This window comes from Poromitra crassiceps (genome assembly GCF_964638095.1).
Source record: "Poromitra crassiceps genome assembly, chromosome: 29".
Lineage (NCBI taxonomy): Eukaryota > Metazoa > Chordata > Actinopteri > Beryciformes > Melamphaidae > Poromitra > Poromitra crassiceps.
In genome coordinates, this window is record NC_139641.1 from 5203700 (window position 1) to 5223516 (window position 19817).

A 19817-nucleotide genomic window follows, 5' to 3' on the forward strand; every position below is an offset into this window, starting at 1 on the left:
CCAATAGGCGTTATTCTGATAAACTGGTCACATATATGTTACGTTCTCACCCGACAAATATTAAAACTTTAAAACAGTTTGGGTTTTTTTAGCTTGAAAACAGCTTTTTGGCAAGTCTAAATGACTGCGGTAGGCGTACTATACTTCCGTGTTTAAAACCGGAAAGACGATTACGAAATGACGTCATGCAGAAGCGTCCTTGTATGGGCAAAGAATAAGGTGAATAGCACAAGGCTATGGAATATCTAATGTTGGATGAGATTATGTAGACTGACAATATGTCTTGCAGAATGTCTCGTTTCTCTGCACTAGTGTCACCAAGACAGATTCACCACCACATTTACTATACATTGCTTTTAAATTGATTCTGAATACTGACTGTACAATGTCTTAAAAGCTCAGAAATGGCATTTGCTGGGTATATTTCCTCTCCCATGATTTCCTCCACAAAATAGCAGACTTAGGCCAACTGGTATTTGCTCATGCTTTACAGTACATGATTTGTGTCATCCTAAGTGTTCCAGATGGGTGGGTCGGCCTCAAAAGATGATACAACAAGTTCCAGAACATTTAAACACCCACTGGAAAATCAATATAAACTGATTGATAACTTCCTGGATACTGCCTGAATTGTCCTGATGTGGTGACTCCCTCCACCCCCAACCCCCCCCCCCCCCGCCACCCACCCACCCACCCACCCACACACACACACACACACACACACACACACACACACACACACACACACACACCCACACACACACACACACGCGCACACGCACACACGCACACTACTCTGAGCAGGTCTGAACAAATGCGAACAATTATTTGCAAAGACTATGTGAGAACATTCTGGAAGCAACTCTGTATCTCCTAGTTGTTACCAGATTGTCGTAGAAGCTCAGCCTCTTGCTCCAGTTTCATCACGTCTTCATCGAGTCCATCTGAGAAGATCAGCAGCACCTGAGGGACAATGTCAGTCACATGTTAGAGAGCTGAGAGTCCACGGAGAGAAAGCTATACACACCATTTGTATAGAGAGATTTAAAAATCAATGGTTTGTTTCTACCAAGTGATCTGATATTCCAACTGTGATCCCAATTCCCCTGTACGTAAGCAATAGGTTGAGGCCACGTATCGTCATAGACGCTGGTTTAGCTGGCTCAGACTGGCTGGGGGCGTGGTCAGGGTGGGGTAAAAAAAAAACATGTTCTATCCATTCAGCAAAGTTAGAATTTAGCTGATAGCCCAGCCCAGGCAGACACGATCGGGGATTTAACCACCGCAGTAAACGCACATCTGAGCGGACGTCTTGTGTTCTGCTCTAGAACCCCCAAACCTGTAGTTTAGAGCCGCAGCACCGTCTTTTGGTGAGTCAGCCCATGAGATATATGGGCGGTTTTACCCCACTCGCGCGCCAGCCGTTTAACATTTTGTGGGCGTTCCCAGACATGCCGACTGTCTCTATTCCAGTTTTCACCAAAGCACAGCCGCCCGCTGTCAGCTTTAACGTAACCATGGATCTTAATGCTCAGCTGAGTGTGATGCGGCTGGGATGAGGATCAGCACCTCTAAATCTGAGGCCATGGATCTCAGAATATCTCTGAGAACCATGGGGGGGTGGTTGTTCTCGAGTGAGGGGACAATGGTGCGGGAGATGCTCCGGAGAATCGGAGCAGTGGGAGCGGTATTGCGTTCGCTTTAACAGGACATTGTGAAGGAAAGAGAGCTGAGCCAGAAGGCAAAGCTGTCGATCGACCGCTCGATCTTCATCCCAGCCCTCACCTATGGTCATGAGCTATGGGACGAGACCACGGATACAAGAAATGGGTTTTATCAGGAGGGTCTCTACTGGCATCTCCCTTGGGGATAGGGTGAGAAGCTCGGTCACCCCTGAGAGGCTCAGGGCCATATCATCACAAAAGCATTAATTAGGGCTTAATTAAAAGCCCTAATTAAGCCTTAAAGCCTTTAAGCCTTTAAGCCTTTAAATTAATTAAAAGCATTAATTAGGCTTAATAACGTGCAGCGCAATTTGGAGGCGTGCCTAAGCGCCCTGCTATTCTGCCTGGCGCGCTCGGCGCTAAAGCTTTAAATGGGCGTGCTTAAGTCAAGAATGACTCACAGGTGTGGCCATGCGCCTGCTGGCGTTTGAAGCTTTTAATTGATGCAATTCGGATGATTTGGTTGACTGGTAAATAGAACCGTGTTTGCCACAGAGAAAGAGGGACATTTTATTGACAAAAATAATTTTGTCAATAAAAAAATAAAAAACTCAGGATAAGCGGTTGAAGATGGATGGACAACCAGGGAGCTGACTAGTGGCTAGTCTTGTTTTGCATGCCCACCGCTTGGAAGAAGGGGGGGGGGGACTTTTCACATGGTACACATCCACTGGTGACCACTGTATGTGGTGACCACTGTATGTAAGCCATATGTGCGGTTGGCGTTTTGAAAGTATTTTATGACATCTGAAACCAGTATTTAATCTGGTTATCGAATCCTTTTGAATCCCTTATTGAACCTTTACACATAATGTGTTGGGGGGGGGGGGGAAGGACAAAAACAAAACACGACACTTGTTCACTTTTACATGTTGCTGTTAATTCATCGCACTTAGCATTCATCACCCAATTCTAACACAAAAATATATAAATATAGAAAAACCTCACCTTAACAAAAGTCTGGGGTTTGATAGACGGGGACATCGACACAATACATTGCTGTTGTTGAGGTGTCTGTGTATGTATTTACTTTATCTCTCAGACTCACCTTCACGCCAGCGTTGGACGCCTTCAACTTTTCCCTGAAGGAGTGCAGCAGAGCCGTGTTGAAGTAGGTGGACTCGGACATCTGCACGTCCATGACCTTCTTCACCACATCCGCGTTGTAGTAGTCGAAGTTGAAGTCGTACAGGGTCCCTCCATCGTGACTCACCACTCGGAAAGCGATGTGGGGCTTGATGGGGGCGGGTCCGGTGCAGCACAAACCCTGTAGGCTTGAAACATAGCGGGCAATCTCTGGCAAGAAGGTCTCGAGTTGGTTCTGGCCGCTGACCAGGTTCTGACCAGGAGCTCCAGTCCTATTAGAAATATCGAATCCCACGGCGATATCAATGGTGCAGGCTGCAGGAGAGTGACACGTGAGTTTATCATTCAATATCATCAGAGAGAGAAAGAAAGAATGAGAAGAGAGGGATGCATAGGAGACAGACGGAGAGACAAAGTCACACTTCTCAACTCACCAGAAGGATCCGTGGGGGGTTTGGATTCGCAGATGGTGTCGACCATCTTTTGCGTGATGTTTTCCAAGCTGGCAAAGTTCTTCACAGTGTATAGCCTCTCTGGGGTGCCGGTGATCTGCAGGAGCTCCAGATCGTGGACGTCTCCGATGCCGATGGCAAACACCTCGATCCCCAGAGCCCTGAGACGGTCGGCTGCATCCTCCACATCATCATGCGAGTCGCCATCTGTGATCAGCACCAGATTCTGTGAAATCCCTTCGGACTGGCGACTGCCATGCGACGCCTTGAAATAATCCTGTATGAAATCCAGGGCTCGTCCAATGTAGGTGTCCCCGCCGAGCTGGATCAGGTCCAGGATGTGTTTGTTCACTTCTGCCTCTGTGTAGTACTGGTTCAGGTAAAACTCCTTCTGAGGAGCGCTGCTGAACTGTGCGACTCCAACGTGCACAAACTCCTCACTGATGTTGAAGCTGTTCACCAGCTTTGTTGTGAAGTTCTTCATGATGGTGTAGTCATGCGGTCTGATGCTGCTTGACTGATCCATCAGGATGACCAGGTCAGCTTTCTGTTTCTCACAAACTGCCAAAGCAGAGCAAGGGGAGGTCATTTTAATGTTGGAGTATATGCACAAATTGTTGCTAATACGTAAGGACACCATTAAATCATTTTCAATGTAAGTATAGACCAAATCACCGTGACGTCACCATGTAAACAACATTACTTCCGCGTACCACTTCGGGAAGGCGGCAGGTTTAAATGTGCGTGTTGTCAAATAAATGCTGTCAAACCCTCTTGTTGTTTTCGGCCGACTACTTTCAATTTAAATGTTCAAATGGTTGGTAAACATGCTTGTCCGACGTATCTAGCCTTTCTTCTGTGTTTGTTTTATGTAGTGTTAGCTAGCTAATAACATTTGTTTACAACTGTCAAACTCGCTGTTTTTTTTGCAGACTCGTTAACTAGCTACAGAGCTAACGTTACAGACAGAGCTACTGACGCCGTTAATTTAATTTAGCTTCAAGTCTACTCTGGTCTGGTCTGGTCCAACAGGTAAATTAGCTAGTCTGGTCTCCACTAACGTTAGTGAAAGTGTTGTTATGAATGATATTAAACAACAACACAACACGAACGAACCATTTTTGTCTTCTTTGTCTGTTTTTGTCAACAAAACGTCAGTTTGTGCCGTTCACCGCCATTATGATGTGTGGACCCCAGGGGTAACCGGAAGTAAATGTAAACATCCCCGCTGATTTGGTCTATACATAAAAAATAATGCCAAGGGCAGACATGCTCCATTCTTCTATGCCTGTTTAGTATCAAACAAACGCCATCTATACAAAGACCTACACATGAGACTGTGCCAATTTTGTACGTGTTGCATCCTACCTGGCTTTGTGTTGTTGCAGAGGACAAGAGAAATAGTTGTGATGAGATTTTCCAGGGCATCAAAATTGTCCACGTAGAAAACCCTGGACTTGTCACCAGCAGCCATGATCTCCAGCTGAGTTCTGTTAGCTCCGTCTTTAGTATTGTTAACTCCGATACTGAAGACACGGATGCCGTGGTCTCTCAGTCTCTCAGACGGCCCAGCCAGGTTGTGCGGGTCTGTAGCAGCTCCGTCTGTGATCACCATTAGAATCTGAGGCACCTTGGAGGCCGCCCGGCCACCATGTGATGCATCAAAGAACTGTAAGGAATAGTTCAGAGCCTTGCCCGTGTAGGTGTTCCCAGTCGGTGACTTGTACAAAGCATCTATGTACTTAAGAACGTCTCTTTTGGAGTAGTACTGGTTGAGGGTGAAATTGGATTTGGGGTCATCGGAGTAGAGAATTACACCAAAGCGAGTCAGTTTCTCGCCGACAGTGGTTTGGTTCACTATTGACCCCATAAACTTCAGCATGCTACTGAAATTGGCCGAGGTTATGGTGGTGGAGCCGTCCACCAGGAAGATAATGTCAGCTACTTTTGTCTTCTTACATTCTGGTTGAAGAACAAGAGACAAAAGGGAAGGGGTGGGAGTGTGAGGAATCAATTAGTAAAGTGAAAAGGGGAGGCAAGGATAAGGATCAATAACTGATCAACAATATTATTTTGAATACAAAGCAGACCATAATATATCTGCAGGATTTTGACAGGGTTGTTCATCAGTACCAATGACTTAAGTGATTATTTTAATTTTTGGCTGTGAAAAAGCACCCATTGGATTTTCAAGACACTTCCTTCTACCAAAAGGTTGGTAGAAGTCGCAGCTGTTTAATGCAACTTTTAAAAGTCAATTTCAGCAGTATTACTCAAGCTTTTGAGCAAAACCTCTTCTTTTTAGATTATTTTTGGAGGCATTTCTGTCTCTACTAAAGCAGACAGCGATGTGGTCGACGCCCATGGAGATTACGTCTCCATGGGTACCTGCCTTAGACCACACTGACCACCAGAACACCCGAATGCCAAATAATCTTTACAATAATCCCAATCTTCTCTCACCGGTATTGCAGAGCTGCATGGCCATCTCGCTCTCCAGGTGCTTGAGTGCATCAAAGTCCCTCTCGGCATAGACCCTGTCCTGTGAACCACTGATCTCCAGCAGCTGATTGGTGTTGGCGTTCACCACCCCGATGGCGTAGATCGTGACCCCTTTGTCTCTCAGGGCCTTAGCGGGAGCTGCAACCTCGTCCTGAGAATGGCCATCTGTTATCACTATAAGCCACTGCCTCAAGGTTGGACGGCCTCCTTGGGATACGTCAAAATACTGTGAAACTTCAGAGATGGCAGCACCTGTGTGCGTGCCTTTACCTTGCAGCCGCATACCACTGATAGCTTCCAACATTTCTCCTTTGTCATAGTAACGGTCGAGAGGGAATTTCAGTTCAATTCTTTGAATACTGCTGTACTGCATCACACCGACGTGCACCTTATTCTGCCCGACAACACCCTTGTCGATGACTGATTTCATGAAGTCTTTCATTTTCTTGAAGTCTGTTGGACTGATGCTATAAGAGCTGTCGATCAAGAAAACGAGGTCGCCTGGTACATCTTTGCAAACTGTGGACAGAGTAAAAGAGAACTGCTCTTACTTTTCATATCTTACGCATTCAGCTAAGATTCTATGTAAAGCACTTTGTAACCATGGGCCCTATCTTCCCAAAAGCGCTCATTTAGCGTTTGCGCTCATTTAACACCGTGCGCAATGCAAATTGGGGGCGGGCACAAGCGCATGCCTGTTATAATTGTACTGGGCATAGGCGTGTCACATGCCAAAGCAGGCGTTTCAGTGCTAAAATGTGGGGATGGATGGCATTATCCTATCGTCAGCAGCGCGCAATTACTTTGCGCTAAGAGCTTTGAAAAGGACCTCTTACGCGCTAAATACCTCGCTGCAGTGGGAGCGCACCGTAATCTCCATGCAGCGCAGCGCAGTGCAAAATAGAATTCCTTTTGGATACGTCATTACGCACAGCCTTGCCACGCCAGGACATCAAATTATGCTGCTAAAATTGGGTATTAGCAGATAATTCAGTGAGACAATCAACTATAACTCACTGAAAAACTTTTATTACATCGCAAAGAGGGAAATTAATTGAGAAAAATTGTTGGACAATGGACATAGGCTATTTACCTTCATAACCCAGAGGGTCGTTGGCACCATAGACGATCTGTCAATAAGCTCTCTCCATCTCTCTCTGTCCTCGCACGAGTGAGTACACTCTATTACGCATGGAGAGAATTAGAGCATATTGCATGCCTCGCGCAAACAGCCATTGCGAGACGGGAAACTGATTGGTTTTGATTGACGTAATGCCCAGCCTTGCCTGGCCACGCCTGTGAATAATTCTGGTAGTTAAGACCGCCCACTCCCATTTGCGCAGGCATTTTGGGGCGCAGATGATTTTGGCACGGCTCTAATTTGCGCCTGCGACAGGTGCCGCGAACGTTTCCGCATCCTGGCCGAGAATTGCTTCCCCAACATATTTCGGGGCTGTTTTAACTTAGAAATCAGGGAGGTCACGTCTACCCAGCCAATTATATCACTTTTAAACAATTACATTTCCGTATAAATCATTACAATTATGCTCTCGTGAGATGGGGATGTTTTTTTTTAATGCTGCGTGGGGGTGCAAAACTCGGCATAACACCTGGACAGCGGACTGCAATCTTCCCTGCTTTAAGGCACGTGCAAACAGGTGCGCAAGCGCTATTAGGGGATAGCGCCTGTACAAAGATAGGGCCCCATGTCTTTTATATACTCTGTCTATGTTTTATTATTGTGGTTATTATTACTATCATTGTTACTATTGTTGCTGATGTAGATATCTCTAGCTCTGAGTCCTAAAACAGATGTATGCTATGCATCAAAACATATTAAGCAATTGTAATAATGTAATTATCTGATTTTGCTCAATTGATTTTCAGATCTAGAATCAATTATTCAGAAATGGCTCATTTGAGTAGTATCCATTGTATCCATACCAAGACAGTTCTTTCACTGGTGAGTAACTATAGAATGTGCAATACATGCGTTTTAAAAGAATAACAATCTACTTTCCCTTACCATCTTGGGAACAGATGTCTGTGATAATGTCATCCTTGATGGGCTTCAGGGCATCAAAATCGTTAACAAAGAATGTCTTCTGGGGGCTTCCGGCGATCTCTTGCAGCTGAGTCTCATTTGCGTCCTTCACCCCAATGGCGTAGATGGTGACACCCTGCAACCTCAGTTTGTCAGCAGCAGCCTTCACCTTATCCTTGGACTCCCCATCAGTGATGACAATCAGGTACTCAGGGACTTTGTGACCTCGAGTGGCCATTGCGCTCTCAAAGTGGGGCCCCATGAATGACAGCGCTGCTCCTGTGTTGGACTCACCTCCTCCTCCTAGTTGTATATTGCCCACAGCCATCTCCAATGAGCTGGCATCTGTGTAGGTGGTCAGGTCAAACTCCAAGTTTGGTGAATCTGCGTATTTTGCGACCCCCACCCGGACATGTTGCGGCCCAATACGGAAGGTGTGGATAAACTCCGTGATGAACGTCTTTATGTCTTTGAAATATTTAGGGTATCTTTCCGAGTAGTCGATCAGGAAGAAGATGTCTGCTTCATCTGTCTGGACACAGCCTGGAAGGAAACAAGAATGCCCACAGTAAGGTATTTCCCACCCACACATTCAATTCTCTCCTGACCTTATCCTTAAACACGTCTTTATCTTTTTTTTTATTATAGGTTTTGTTGAATTTCAAATGCCAAAAAAGAAGCCTCTGTAAAACAAAAAACACAACAAAACTGCCTCAAACCTTGTTTGATTTCTGTTCTCCTTGTACTGACTGTGATCGCTTGGCGAAAGATGTTACGACACAGGATCTTCTGCAGGCTCTGCAGCATGGTTTTCAACTTGGTGAAACTGTCCACAATAAAGACGTGCTTCGTGGAAGGATAAGATGCCATCTGTACCAGCTCAGTCTTCTTGGCATCTTTGACCCCGACGGCGTAAACGGTGACACCGGCTCGACGGAGATTGTAGGCCTCTTCGGTCACATTGTCCTGGGATTCGCCGTCTGTGATCACCACCGCCACCTGCTGAACACCCAGGCCTTCCCTGCTGCCTTTCTTCTTGATGAAGACTTTCTCCCGAGCAAACTTCAGAGCAGCTCCAGTGTTGGTACCGCCTCCATGGTAAGGCAGGATTTTGATGAACTGAAGGATGTCGTCCTTGTCGTTGAAGGTGTTGAGGTAGACCTGCCCTGTGGGCCTGTCGTTGTACATGACGATACCCACGCGGACTCTCTTCGGACTGACGTTTAGGCCCTCAACAATCTTGTAGAGAAATTTGCGCACCAGCTGAAAGTTGGGAGTGCCGATGCTTTCAGACTCATCAACAATGAACACAATGTCGGCAACTTTGGCTGTTTCGCAATCTGTGAAAGAGTAGAGAACGCGGGTAAAATTATAAGTATCAATTCATTCTAGCGCTATCTACTACTCAATCTAGCTGTAACATAGTGTCTACATCAGCGATCCTCAAAGTCCGGACTCCAGTCCGCATCCGGAGTCAGACGCCGTCCTATCCGGACCGAGCCCTATAACCTACAAATCATTGCGAATTGTTACATTTCACGAAGCTTTTCTATTTTAACCGGCACATGCTTTTCTAGCCTTTACGGTACTACTGGTTTATCTGCCAGGAAGCTCACAGACCAATGCATGCGCTGTAAATCATCACACGTGATGCTACTCAGCCAATCAAATATCCAAATCGATTCTGCCTGTTACTTCCCAGTGCTGCAGGCGAGAGAGTGTCAGTGACACACGGACGGAGGAGAGGTTAGAGACTCGGAGAAATGCGAGAGATAGAAGTCATTTCACATGGCGTGCTCTAAAGAAACGAGTAGAGCGCAAAAACAAAGATTTAGTTTTAATCCGGAGCAGGCAGACTCTTAGATGTTCATTCATTGTTCTCACGGGCAGTTCAAAACCAGTATGTCTCATGTGAAGTGCGATGTGATCCTGACCTGTCTATGAAAGCGCCACACATGAGAAAACACACACTCAAATCCAGACTGAGGATTCACTGTCCAGCGGCATGTGAAGTTTGCATTGCGAATGATCAATAGACAGACAGACAGATAGATAGATAGATAGATAGGGAGCTCACTTCTCTCAAAACAAAAGGACGTTTGTTGGCTGAGTGTTAAAATGTGAAATGGAGTTAATAAAATAAAATAAAAATAAAAAATCGCAAATTAAAGCACTTTTAAGATGCACATTTTTCCAAAGCACTCTGTTGTAGGCCTATGTTATTTTTAAATGCAGCCATTATTTTAGTTGAAATGAGAAAAGAACATGTATATATTATTAGTGTAGGCTAGTTATTTATAATTCATCCAGTTAAATATGAAAACTGTAAATAAACGTTGTTGATGTTTATTTTGATTTAACAGTCAGTCGTTGACTACATACAGACATTGTACCATTAGGCTACAGCAATCATTGAAGTAGCCTAAGTTCAATGGCACTGAATCATAACGCAAGCTACGTTACAATGTTCCGGACCTTTGCTTGAGGAAATTTTAACTCTAACTGCACCTCTATGAATTTTAATTGAGTACCCCTGATCAGCATCTTTGTTGGGGGTAAAATGATTATCAAGTTGTACTCCTGGATATATGTAATTGATTTTCACTTTTCAAATGGTTTTGGAGGCTCATAGGAAATGAGACTCTCTAACAGAAAAAAGAAAAAGAAAAAAGATTCATGTTAAATGAGTATGTTCAGTTCATTTCCTTTATAGTCAGGAGTCAAGTAAATAATTCTGTCATGCATAGTAGGGATGTTCATCAGTTATCGAAAATCGATAAATGATCGTTAACTCATTCAGTGCCAGCCACTTTTGGAGAACGGATGCTCCCAGTGCCAGAGTTTTCAGAGCGTTTTCAGTGATTTCTCGAGGCCCACAGAATATTGTGTGATATTACTATGTAAACACCGAACACGCACAAGAACGAGCTGGCTCTATTGTATCATCAGCAAAAAAAAGTTTATTGATACCATTTTCCGTTCTTTAGTTATGAGCCGGAGAAGATAGGTTGTTTTCAGCGTTTTCAGGCTTTTCAAATTATTAGCTGAGATAATCCGCCTTTTGTGAAATGCAGCATTTCAAGCACATTCACTGAGTCTGAAGATAATATTTTCTGATGTAGTGACGTAGTTGTTGTGTGATGCCCTGCGTGCACCACCCCCCTCCCCCCCTCCCCCCGTAAACTCCTCCCCACACTGCACACAGCCTCACGCAACCATTATATTTTCGGAGTGCTGCGTTTGTGTGCTGCTGTCGGCTCTCAGCGCCACAGCAGGGAAGAGCCAACCCGGATTGCTGAATGGTTTGGCGTCAGGGGCTGCTTTCCTGGCTGCTAATCGGTTGGAGAAACTATACAGACAGACAGACAGACAGACAGGGACAGAGGGGCTCAGTTGTGAGCGCGGATTGACTCCTGTTCGGAGCCAATGTCAGCTCCCGCGACAGAGCAAATGGCTCTGGGAGCATGCATCGGGTTGTCTTTGATCCACGGCTTTTAGGCTGTTTCTCGGACCTGTCTCTAATCTGGACTGCACCGAGCAAGCACTGTCGCCACCTAATGAGTCCGTAAAATAGGTTATACACCTCCAATAGCTACTATAGTTGTACAGGAGCTGCGGAAGGCTTTGATCGACGTCCCACCGTCAAAAAACGCATTGGACGTCGAAGGACGTCCGTGGCATTCTACGTCACTATTTAATTGGACGTCGAAGGACGTCCATGGCATTCAATGAGTTAAGGAATGGAATCGATCATGTGGAATTCTTATCGATTTTGTTATTATTAAAAAAAAAGTTTTTTTTGTGGACTAGGTTTGGGTGGAATTCGTTCCTCCTCGCCCCACTCCATTGCACAGCCGACTAACGTGAGGTGGAGCTTCATATAGTCTCTAGTTTTCTGGCTGGGCACGGGCCTTTGTGCCAACAAAACTGTTTTAAACATGGGGAATTCACACCGGCATGCGCCGGGGACAGCAGAGTGTTGGAGAGGAGACACATTGAAATAAAGAGTTCATTGAGGAGAACACGTTGTCTTTCGTATTTTCTGCCATAGGCATTCTATTTGTAAAAAAAAAAAAAAAGTATTATTAACTCATTGAGTGCCAATGACGACAATCGTCGTCAATTCAAATACTAACGTAGAGTGCCAATGACGACGATTGTCGTCAATTGCGTTTTTTGACGGTGGGACGTGGATCAAAGCCAGATGCATCTCCTGTGAAAGTACGGTGGATGTTGAATGTGTAAAAGCTATTTTACGGACCCATTAGGTGGCGACAGTGCTCTCCAGATTAGAGAAAGGTGAGGAAAAAAACAGAGAAGCAGCCGTGGGGACACGGAAACCGCATCGGTATGCATCGATATGCATGAAGCATAACGTTAGCTGTGCCTGCAGCAGCCAATCTGCTGCCACAATTGAGCCCCTCCGTGTCCGCTGCGATAGCCCCATCCACATGATTAGTTGTGGAGTTGTTATTATTCTCAACTGGAAGCGCTGGGAGCCGGTGACAAATACACGCAGAACGCTGTGAAAAAGCTGGGTTTTCAGTGCAGAGCAAACGCAGCACAGAGCCACCAGAGCCACCAGAGCCACACCCACGGAGGAGGGGTTTGCAGTCGAGGGGGGTGGGGCACGCAGGGCAGCATACAACACCGACCCAGACAGACCCAGACAGCAGGCTCGATGGACAGATTGGTTGGCAAACACAAGCTAGAATATCTGATGCCCACCAGCAGTAAATCAAGACCAGCAAGAAAGTGTAGGGTCTGCGCAGCAGGGGCCAGCGTTGCTGGTTGCAGCTAAAAAATATTATTTTGCCAAACAAAATTCCTTTGTTTTCGCTCTTTTATTGAAGGAAATTATTTTTGAGGTGTCACTACATCAGAAAATATTAGCTTCAGAGTCAGTGATGTGCTTGGAATGTTTCATTTCACAAAAGGCTGATTATCTCAGCTTCTAGTCTGAAACGTCTGTTTTTGCTGAAATCAACCTATCTTCTCCGGCTGATAACTAAAGAACGGAAAATGATATCAATAAACTTTTTTTTGCTGATAATACAATAGACTCTCATCGTTCTTTGGGCGTGTTCGGTGTTTACATAGTAATATCACACAATATTCTGTGGGCCTCGAGAAATCACTGAAAACGCTCTGAAACTCTGGCACTGGGAGCGTCCGTTCTCCAAAAGTGGCTGGCACTCAATGAGTTAATATGATCGATAATCGATAATTGATCGTTAATTTTCCCGATTTTCGATTATGGAAATTTTTCAAAAGGAACATCCCTAATCAATATGGACTATCCAAATAAGATGGGACCTCAATGAATCCGTGGACAAGGCCCCATCCTCAACTACTCTTGTGGAGCTGCTAAGTGGCCCACAGTAGCAGAGTGGTTGTACTGGGCAGCAACAGTAGCAGAGGGTGGTTGTACTGGGCAGCAACAGTAGCAGTGTGGTTGTACTGGGCAGCAACAGTAGCAGTGTGGTTGTACTGGGCAGCAACAGTAGCAGAGTGTCGTTGTACTGGGCAGCAACAGTAGCAGAGTGTGGTTGTACTGGGCAGCAACAATAGCAGGGTGTGGTTGTACTGGGCAGCAACAGTAGCAGTGTGGTTGTACTGGGCAGCAACAGTAGCAGTGTGTGGTTGTACTGGGCAGCTTCCAGTGTGAATGTGTGGAACTGGATGGATGCAAACTAAGGCAATGCAGCTTTGCATGCGTATTCAATTCCATCTTTTTAGGCTACGTAATGTTTTAAAAAGCCATAATCACCACAAGCTGTGTGCTACTGCAAATGTATCATTATTGTGTATCATTATCATTATTATGTATCATTACATATCCTTCTGAACAATGGTACGAGGCATTTAGGGATGTTGGGACTGTTTCCGACGGCCCATTAGTCCAAGACTTCATAGTCCAAAAACTGTCCACCATATTGGACCGAAAGCACCAACTCGTTATCGCGGAGGTGTTTGGGTTGGAGGCATGGGGTCACTGAGGTTAGGGTTAGAGTAAGCTTATGGTCAAGGCTATGGACGGAACCTGAGTCTGACACGCTGTAGACGTGCTGGTCGTACGGCTCGTTCGCTATCTCCCTCAGCTGCTCTTCGTCGGCCTCTTTGATGCCGATTGCGTACAAAATGATCCCCCTGCTCTTCAGCCGCTGGGCGTGAGGCTCCACGTTGTCCTGAGACTTCCCGTCGGTGATCACCACGGCGATCTGGGGCACCGTGCCGGCCCTGCTTCCGGCTCCTTCCACAAAGTGCTCGGTCAGCATGAAGTCCAAGCCCAACCCTGTCTGAGTGCCGCCGCCCATGTAGGGCAGGTGGCCGATGTACTGCAGGATGTCTTCCTTCGTCCGGAAGGTGTTGAGCAGGAACTCGCTGCGCGCCGTGGTGCTGTACTGGACCAGGCCGATGCGGACCTGGTCGGGCCCAATGTCGAAAGCTGTTGACCAGCGTGTGCAGAAACCGACGGATCTGCACAAAGTTCTCCTTGCCGATGCTCCACGAGCCGTCCACCAAGAAGACGATGTCGGCCACCGCCTCTTCAGTGCAGACTGGGAGGGAGGGAGGGAGGGGAGAGCAGCCGGGTCGTCAGGTCACGGACAGGTTTTTTTCAGATGGAGGAGAGCTGCAGGGTGCAGCTATACAAAACTTACCCTCAGAGTGGGTCTTAGTTCTTGGAAGTGTGACAGGGGGTGCAAGTGTCAGCATGATCTAAGGGGCACTTTACACGAGGATGGTTTCCTATGGTGACGGGGAATTATTGTATCGTTAGTGCCTCCCTTTTAGACGGCGACGGCGAATTTGGGCTTAGGAAACGACACATTTTGAAACCACCCTCCAGAGTGGAATTCTTTGAGACGCTTACCGCTGAGGGCTCCATGTAATCGCTTGAAGACGGCACATTTCAGAAACTCTGACGTGCCTGCACACGCGACACACGCGATTACGCCATAGCCGTGCGCGAGTTGGCAACCATTTTCGAAATAAAACATCAGTATGAATGAAGTTTGGCAACATTCAGAATTAAGCTACACTGCGGCCAACTTCAGTTACATGTTCATAATGTTACTGCTGCGAGGAGCCGATGGCTGTACCCGGTCGGCATTTAACGTTAGTTACAAAAGCACGTCAACAGTGTTTTCTCACTGCCAGTAGCCTAACTACAGTAGGGTTTGACAGATAGCACACTCAGCGCTCCCGGTCCTCGCTGCTCGTTAAAGATTTCCAATAGGCGTTATTCTGATAAACTGGTCACATATTATACTGTATGTTACATTCTCACCTGACAAATATTAAAACTTTAAAACAGTTTTGTTTTTTTGTTTTTTTAGCTTGAAAAAAGCTTTTTGGCAAGTCTAAATTGAATGCGGTAGGCGTACTATACTTCCGCGTTTAAAACCGGAAAGACGATTACGAAATGACGTCATGCAGAGGCGTCCTTGTATGGGCAAAGAATAAGGTGATCACAGTGCCACCTAGCGACCTGGCATGTACATTACGGCGTTTTTAAAAATTCAACAGCGCTCATGTAAACAGGGAGACGGTGTGAAGGAAAAGGTGTGAAGGAAACGCTATTGTGTCGTTTCTTACAGAAACTGTCCTCGTGTAAAGGGCCCCTAAAACTACAAGTGATGAGTTCCACGTGTTGTTTGCAGGCTGGGGAGGATGAGGGGGGGAGAGCAGCTGTGCACATGCACTGTGCACATGCCCACATTGCACACTCACTATGTATAGTATGTATAGTCATATCAATCATTATATAAATAACAAACTGTACAGCTTTAGTTTAGTTTTAGAAATAATAGAAATATAAATAATAGTATTATTCAATACTATTTAGGAGTATTTAGTTGATTTAATTTAATTTACCTACAGTTTCTGAGAAATGTAAGATGTAAAGGCGGTATTAGTAAAGTGGTATATATTGTATATTGTATATTTTCGCGTATTGGTTTGTTTCTTTTCTTATTGCAATATCTTAATACTGCTGTTTCTGCACCTTACCTTAGTTGTGTAACTTTTTTTATTTGTGTAACTTTTTTATTGTTTAATTGTTTAATGTCATTGATGCTCTTGTCATTGATGCTCTTGTCACTGTCATTGATGCTAATGCTGCTGTAACGCCAGAATTTCCCCTCGGGGATGAATAAAGTACTCTATCTATCTATCTATCTATCTATCTTGTTGTGGGTCATGGACAGCGTTTGGAAGCACTTACCTCCAGGGTGGTTCTTGGAAGCGTGACAAGGGTGCAAAAGCGTGAGAACGATAGTCAAAATAAAAGTGGTGGGCGTACACCTGGTGTTCATTTTGCTCAGACGGCGTCGAGAGTGCATCCAGTGGTACACAGGCGGCCGATCAACCCTATTCACGATGGAGGTTTGTTTGCTGGAACGAATCAGCCGCCAACATCCTTTTTGCCTTTCTTCGTCACTGACGACTTGCAACATTTACCTACCTTCAACGCCTGGTGATCATAACAGCCATAATGCCCCTTATTGTGTGTTATATTGTGAACCAGTTAATGCATCATTTTGCATGTGACCAGCAGCAAAGAAACACATTTCAGTGCAGGGTTAGTAACGGTGCTCTTTAGGTGCTCGTAATGAACTTCACAACTCACCCCTCGGATCTGTTCTGTAATGCCCAGTATGCATGTGTGTGTGTGTGTGTGTGTGTGTGTGTGAACAGGTGTGTGTGTGTGTGTGTGTGTGTGTGTGTGTGTGTGAACAGGTGTGTGTGTGTGTGTGTGTGTGTGTGTGTGTGTGTGTGTGAACAGGTGTGTGTGTGTGTTTCTGCAGGCATGTACATGTGTTTTGTGCATGCATGTGTGCACGTAATGTGCATTTCTGTGAATCCACTATAGAGTTAGATTGGTTATACAGATGTTGTGAGCTCATATAATGCAGGAAGTGAAGTCATAACTAGGTAATCAGACCCACCTGTCGTCTGAGCAGCGTTGCCATAGAAACATGCTGCTATGATGAGGCTGCAGAGAAGACCCCGCCTCCCCTCCATGCTGGAATGGCTCTGACGTTTCTCCCTACAACACAGAGAGGCTCCAATATGAACACAGAGAACAAAGACATATAGGGGAGTAGTGCACTACATGTAGTTGAACTACATAGTTGAACTACATTTTGCATTAGCTTGCTGGTAGTTCAACTACATTCATATTTGCATAATGAGACAAGTAGTTCTTGTCTACTTCTTGTTCATTTTTGTGTAGTTTAACAGACTCTGCACTCAACTTCTCAATGAAACGTAACGCTGACTTCCATGTTTACTTGGGTGTGACAGCTTGCTGACAGGGCGTGACCTCTTTGTTATTGTGGTTTTGCGGGTCAGTTCACACCGGAAATTTGATATTGGACCACGTTTCAAAATGAAATAATGTAAACAGCAAACCAAACAAAGAGAAAATCGTATCCGAGCAATAAATCCGAATTGAGCACTATAATGCTTGCAGTGTAAACGTCTACCCTGATTCTGAATGAACAATGGTATTTCTGTTGTATTCATGTGGTTTTTATGTCACTCTCTATAGCAGTGGTTCTCAATGTGGGGGGTCTGGGGACCCCCACTGGTCCTTGAGGGGGTTTCAGGGTGTCCCCAGCAAAAAGGGGGATCATTTATTTTCACTATAATTCCATCCATAAGTAACAAACTGAAAGAATGCATGACTATTTTGCTTATGGGTTTCATACACGTTGTGTAATAAAACATCTAAAAGCAGAAAATCTTATCAGATGGGGACCCCTGGGACAAAATCTTATCAGATGGGGGGGGGTCCATGGTCTAATTTGTGTCACCTGTGGCAGCTGTGGCCACTTACGGAAAAGGAATTGCCCACAATGCATAGCGTTGTGACGTAAAAAACGGGGTTACCGGGGAAGGCCGCAAATATCTGTTAAAAAAAAAGAAAGAAAAGAATACGCGCGAAACGAACGAGGAGACCATTAAAAGGACTGGTACACGGGTGTTTAGCCACGTGTACTGGGTGCGCTGGAATGCCTAAATTGACAATGAAACATTACATTAATAGGGATTTCAGATTAGACAAAAATATATCAGAGGAATGCAAGTAGTTATATTACACAATCCTAGAATAATCATCGATCATTTCTATTACAATTGCAATCCACAACTTTTTTGATGAATGAGAAATAGTTTTACCGAATCTGTGTTGTAAATGGTAAATGGTAAATGGCCTGCATTTATATAGCGCTTTTATCCAAAGCGCTTTACAATCAGTAGATAGTCTACATTCACCCATTCATACACCGATGGCGGCAGGCTGCCACGCAGGGTGCCTACACACCATCGGGAGCAAGGAGGGTTAAGTGTCTTGCCCAAGGACACAACGACAGCAGCTGGGAGGGAGCGGGGATCGAACCGCCAACCCTTGCGTCATTGGCCGACCCGCTCTACCTCCTGAGCTAAAGCCAATGTCAATACTGTACAGTGTTGTACAGTATTGACATTGTGTATAATGTTGGGTGACATGTCATTATTACGCTTATTTTAATTATAATTACAGTTATCAATTGCAGATTTAGCAGTAGGCTACATTTATTATTATTTATTATTATTATTATTATTATTATTATTATTATTATTATTATTATTATTATTATTATTTATTTTTAAAGTACCTGTTGTCCACTCTGTAGAGCCAGAGCCTGGATGAGAACAGACTCATCAGGGAGTCTATCCCTCAAACACTTTAGGCGTCTTGACAATAAACAATATATAGCGAGCCCCAAACCTGCCAGAGTCAACATCATCTTGTCAAGTGCAAAGGGCTCTGCTGTCCCAATCCTTCTATTTATCCAATGTGGATCCCTTCCACACTTGATGACTCAACCACTTTCAGATGGCGGCCATTAGAGGGACTGAGGGTTCAGGGCTTGAGTCTTTAGGGGGCGGATTGGAATTGGGCCTGAGACATTTAAAGAGTGATTGGATTCCTCCATTCAAACAGAGCTAGAGGGGACAGGTCGTAATCCATTATCCTTGGAGACATTGGAAGACAAATGTCCAAGTGGAGCCACAACACAACTCAACAAAGTGGCCATAGATTACAGTGGGTCTGTGTGGGAATACCCACAAAATGTTACTACGGCTGGCGTGCAAGTGGGGTAAAACCCCCCCCCATATGGGCTGACTCACCAAAGGACGGTGCTGCGGCTCTACATTACAGGATTGGGGATTCTAGAGCAGGTACATAGACGTCTGTTCAGATGTGCATGTACTGGGGGTGGTTGAATCACCAATCCTGTCTGCCTGGGCTGGGCTAACAACAACTAACAGCTAAATACAGTGTTTCCCACAGGATTTAGAGTATTTGTGGTGGGGGACCGCAGACCCCCCGCGAGATTTTTTAAAAACATTTTAAAGTAAAATGCATGAATTTGGTGTACTTTGAGAAAGCTTAAGAGCAAAATGAAAAGGCTAGATCTATGAAGAACATGTCATCATTACTGTGCTGTGGGTTTACAATAACAAACTAAATTTCTCCCCATAGGTCAGGGATACTCTAACTTGCTTTGCCACTTTCGTGAAATGATAGAAGGCGAGGGGCCAGTTAATAAACAAACAATATACATTTTTCTGTAGCGGATTGTAGGTTTTTGGGGTGTCAGCCGGAGTTTAGGCTGACAATGTTGTGCACACCGGATAGTTAGTTAGGTTAAGTTAGTTAGGTTAAGTACATACATAAGTGCCTGGGTAGCGAGCAGGTGGCGGTATTTGACAATTTAGCAGCTAAATCATAGATTATTGAAAGATATTCCATATTCCAGACTGAAATGCTATAACAGAAGTATTGGCCAGGATGACATGAACATTTATTGGACACTTATTCAGCGGGTATTTTGCATGTTGCGTTCAGGTGCACTGTAAAAAAAAAGAAATCCTTTTGTGGCGGCCCGCCACAAATTCCTTTATGTATGGGAAACACTGCTAAATGGGGAGAACAGGGGGATTTACCCCACCCTG

At 45.0% G+C, this 19817-nt stretch overlaps 1 protein-coding gene across 1 annotated transcript in view; it reads right to left on the reverse strand.

Annotated features, from left to right (window-relative positions):
- Positions 1-19817, reverse strand: part of LOC310800008 (uncharacterized protein) — a gene marked incomplete at both ends in the record, with an annotated part of 114068 nt that overhangs the window by 79682 nt on the left and 14569 nt on the right. The window contains 11 exon segments of the mRNA XM_083662608.1: positions 885-963; positions 2773-3125; positions 3245-3823; positions 4631-5224; positions 5726-6283; positions 7791-8351; positions 8528-9148; positions 13852-14257; positions 14259-14368; positions 16760-16860; positions 17815-17831. Of these exon segments, the coding sequence (XP_083518734.1) occupies positions 885-963; positions 2773-3125; positions 3245-3823; positions 4631-5224; positions 5726-6283; positions 7791-8351; positions 8528-9148; positions 13852-14257; positions 14259-14368; positions 16760-16860; positions 17815-17831 (3979 nt within the window).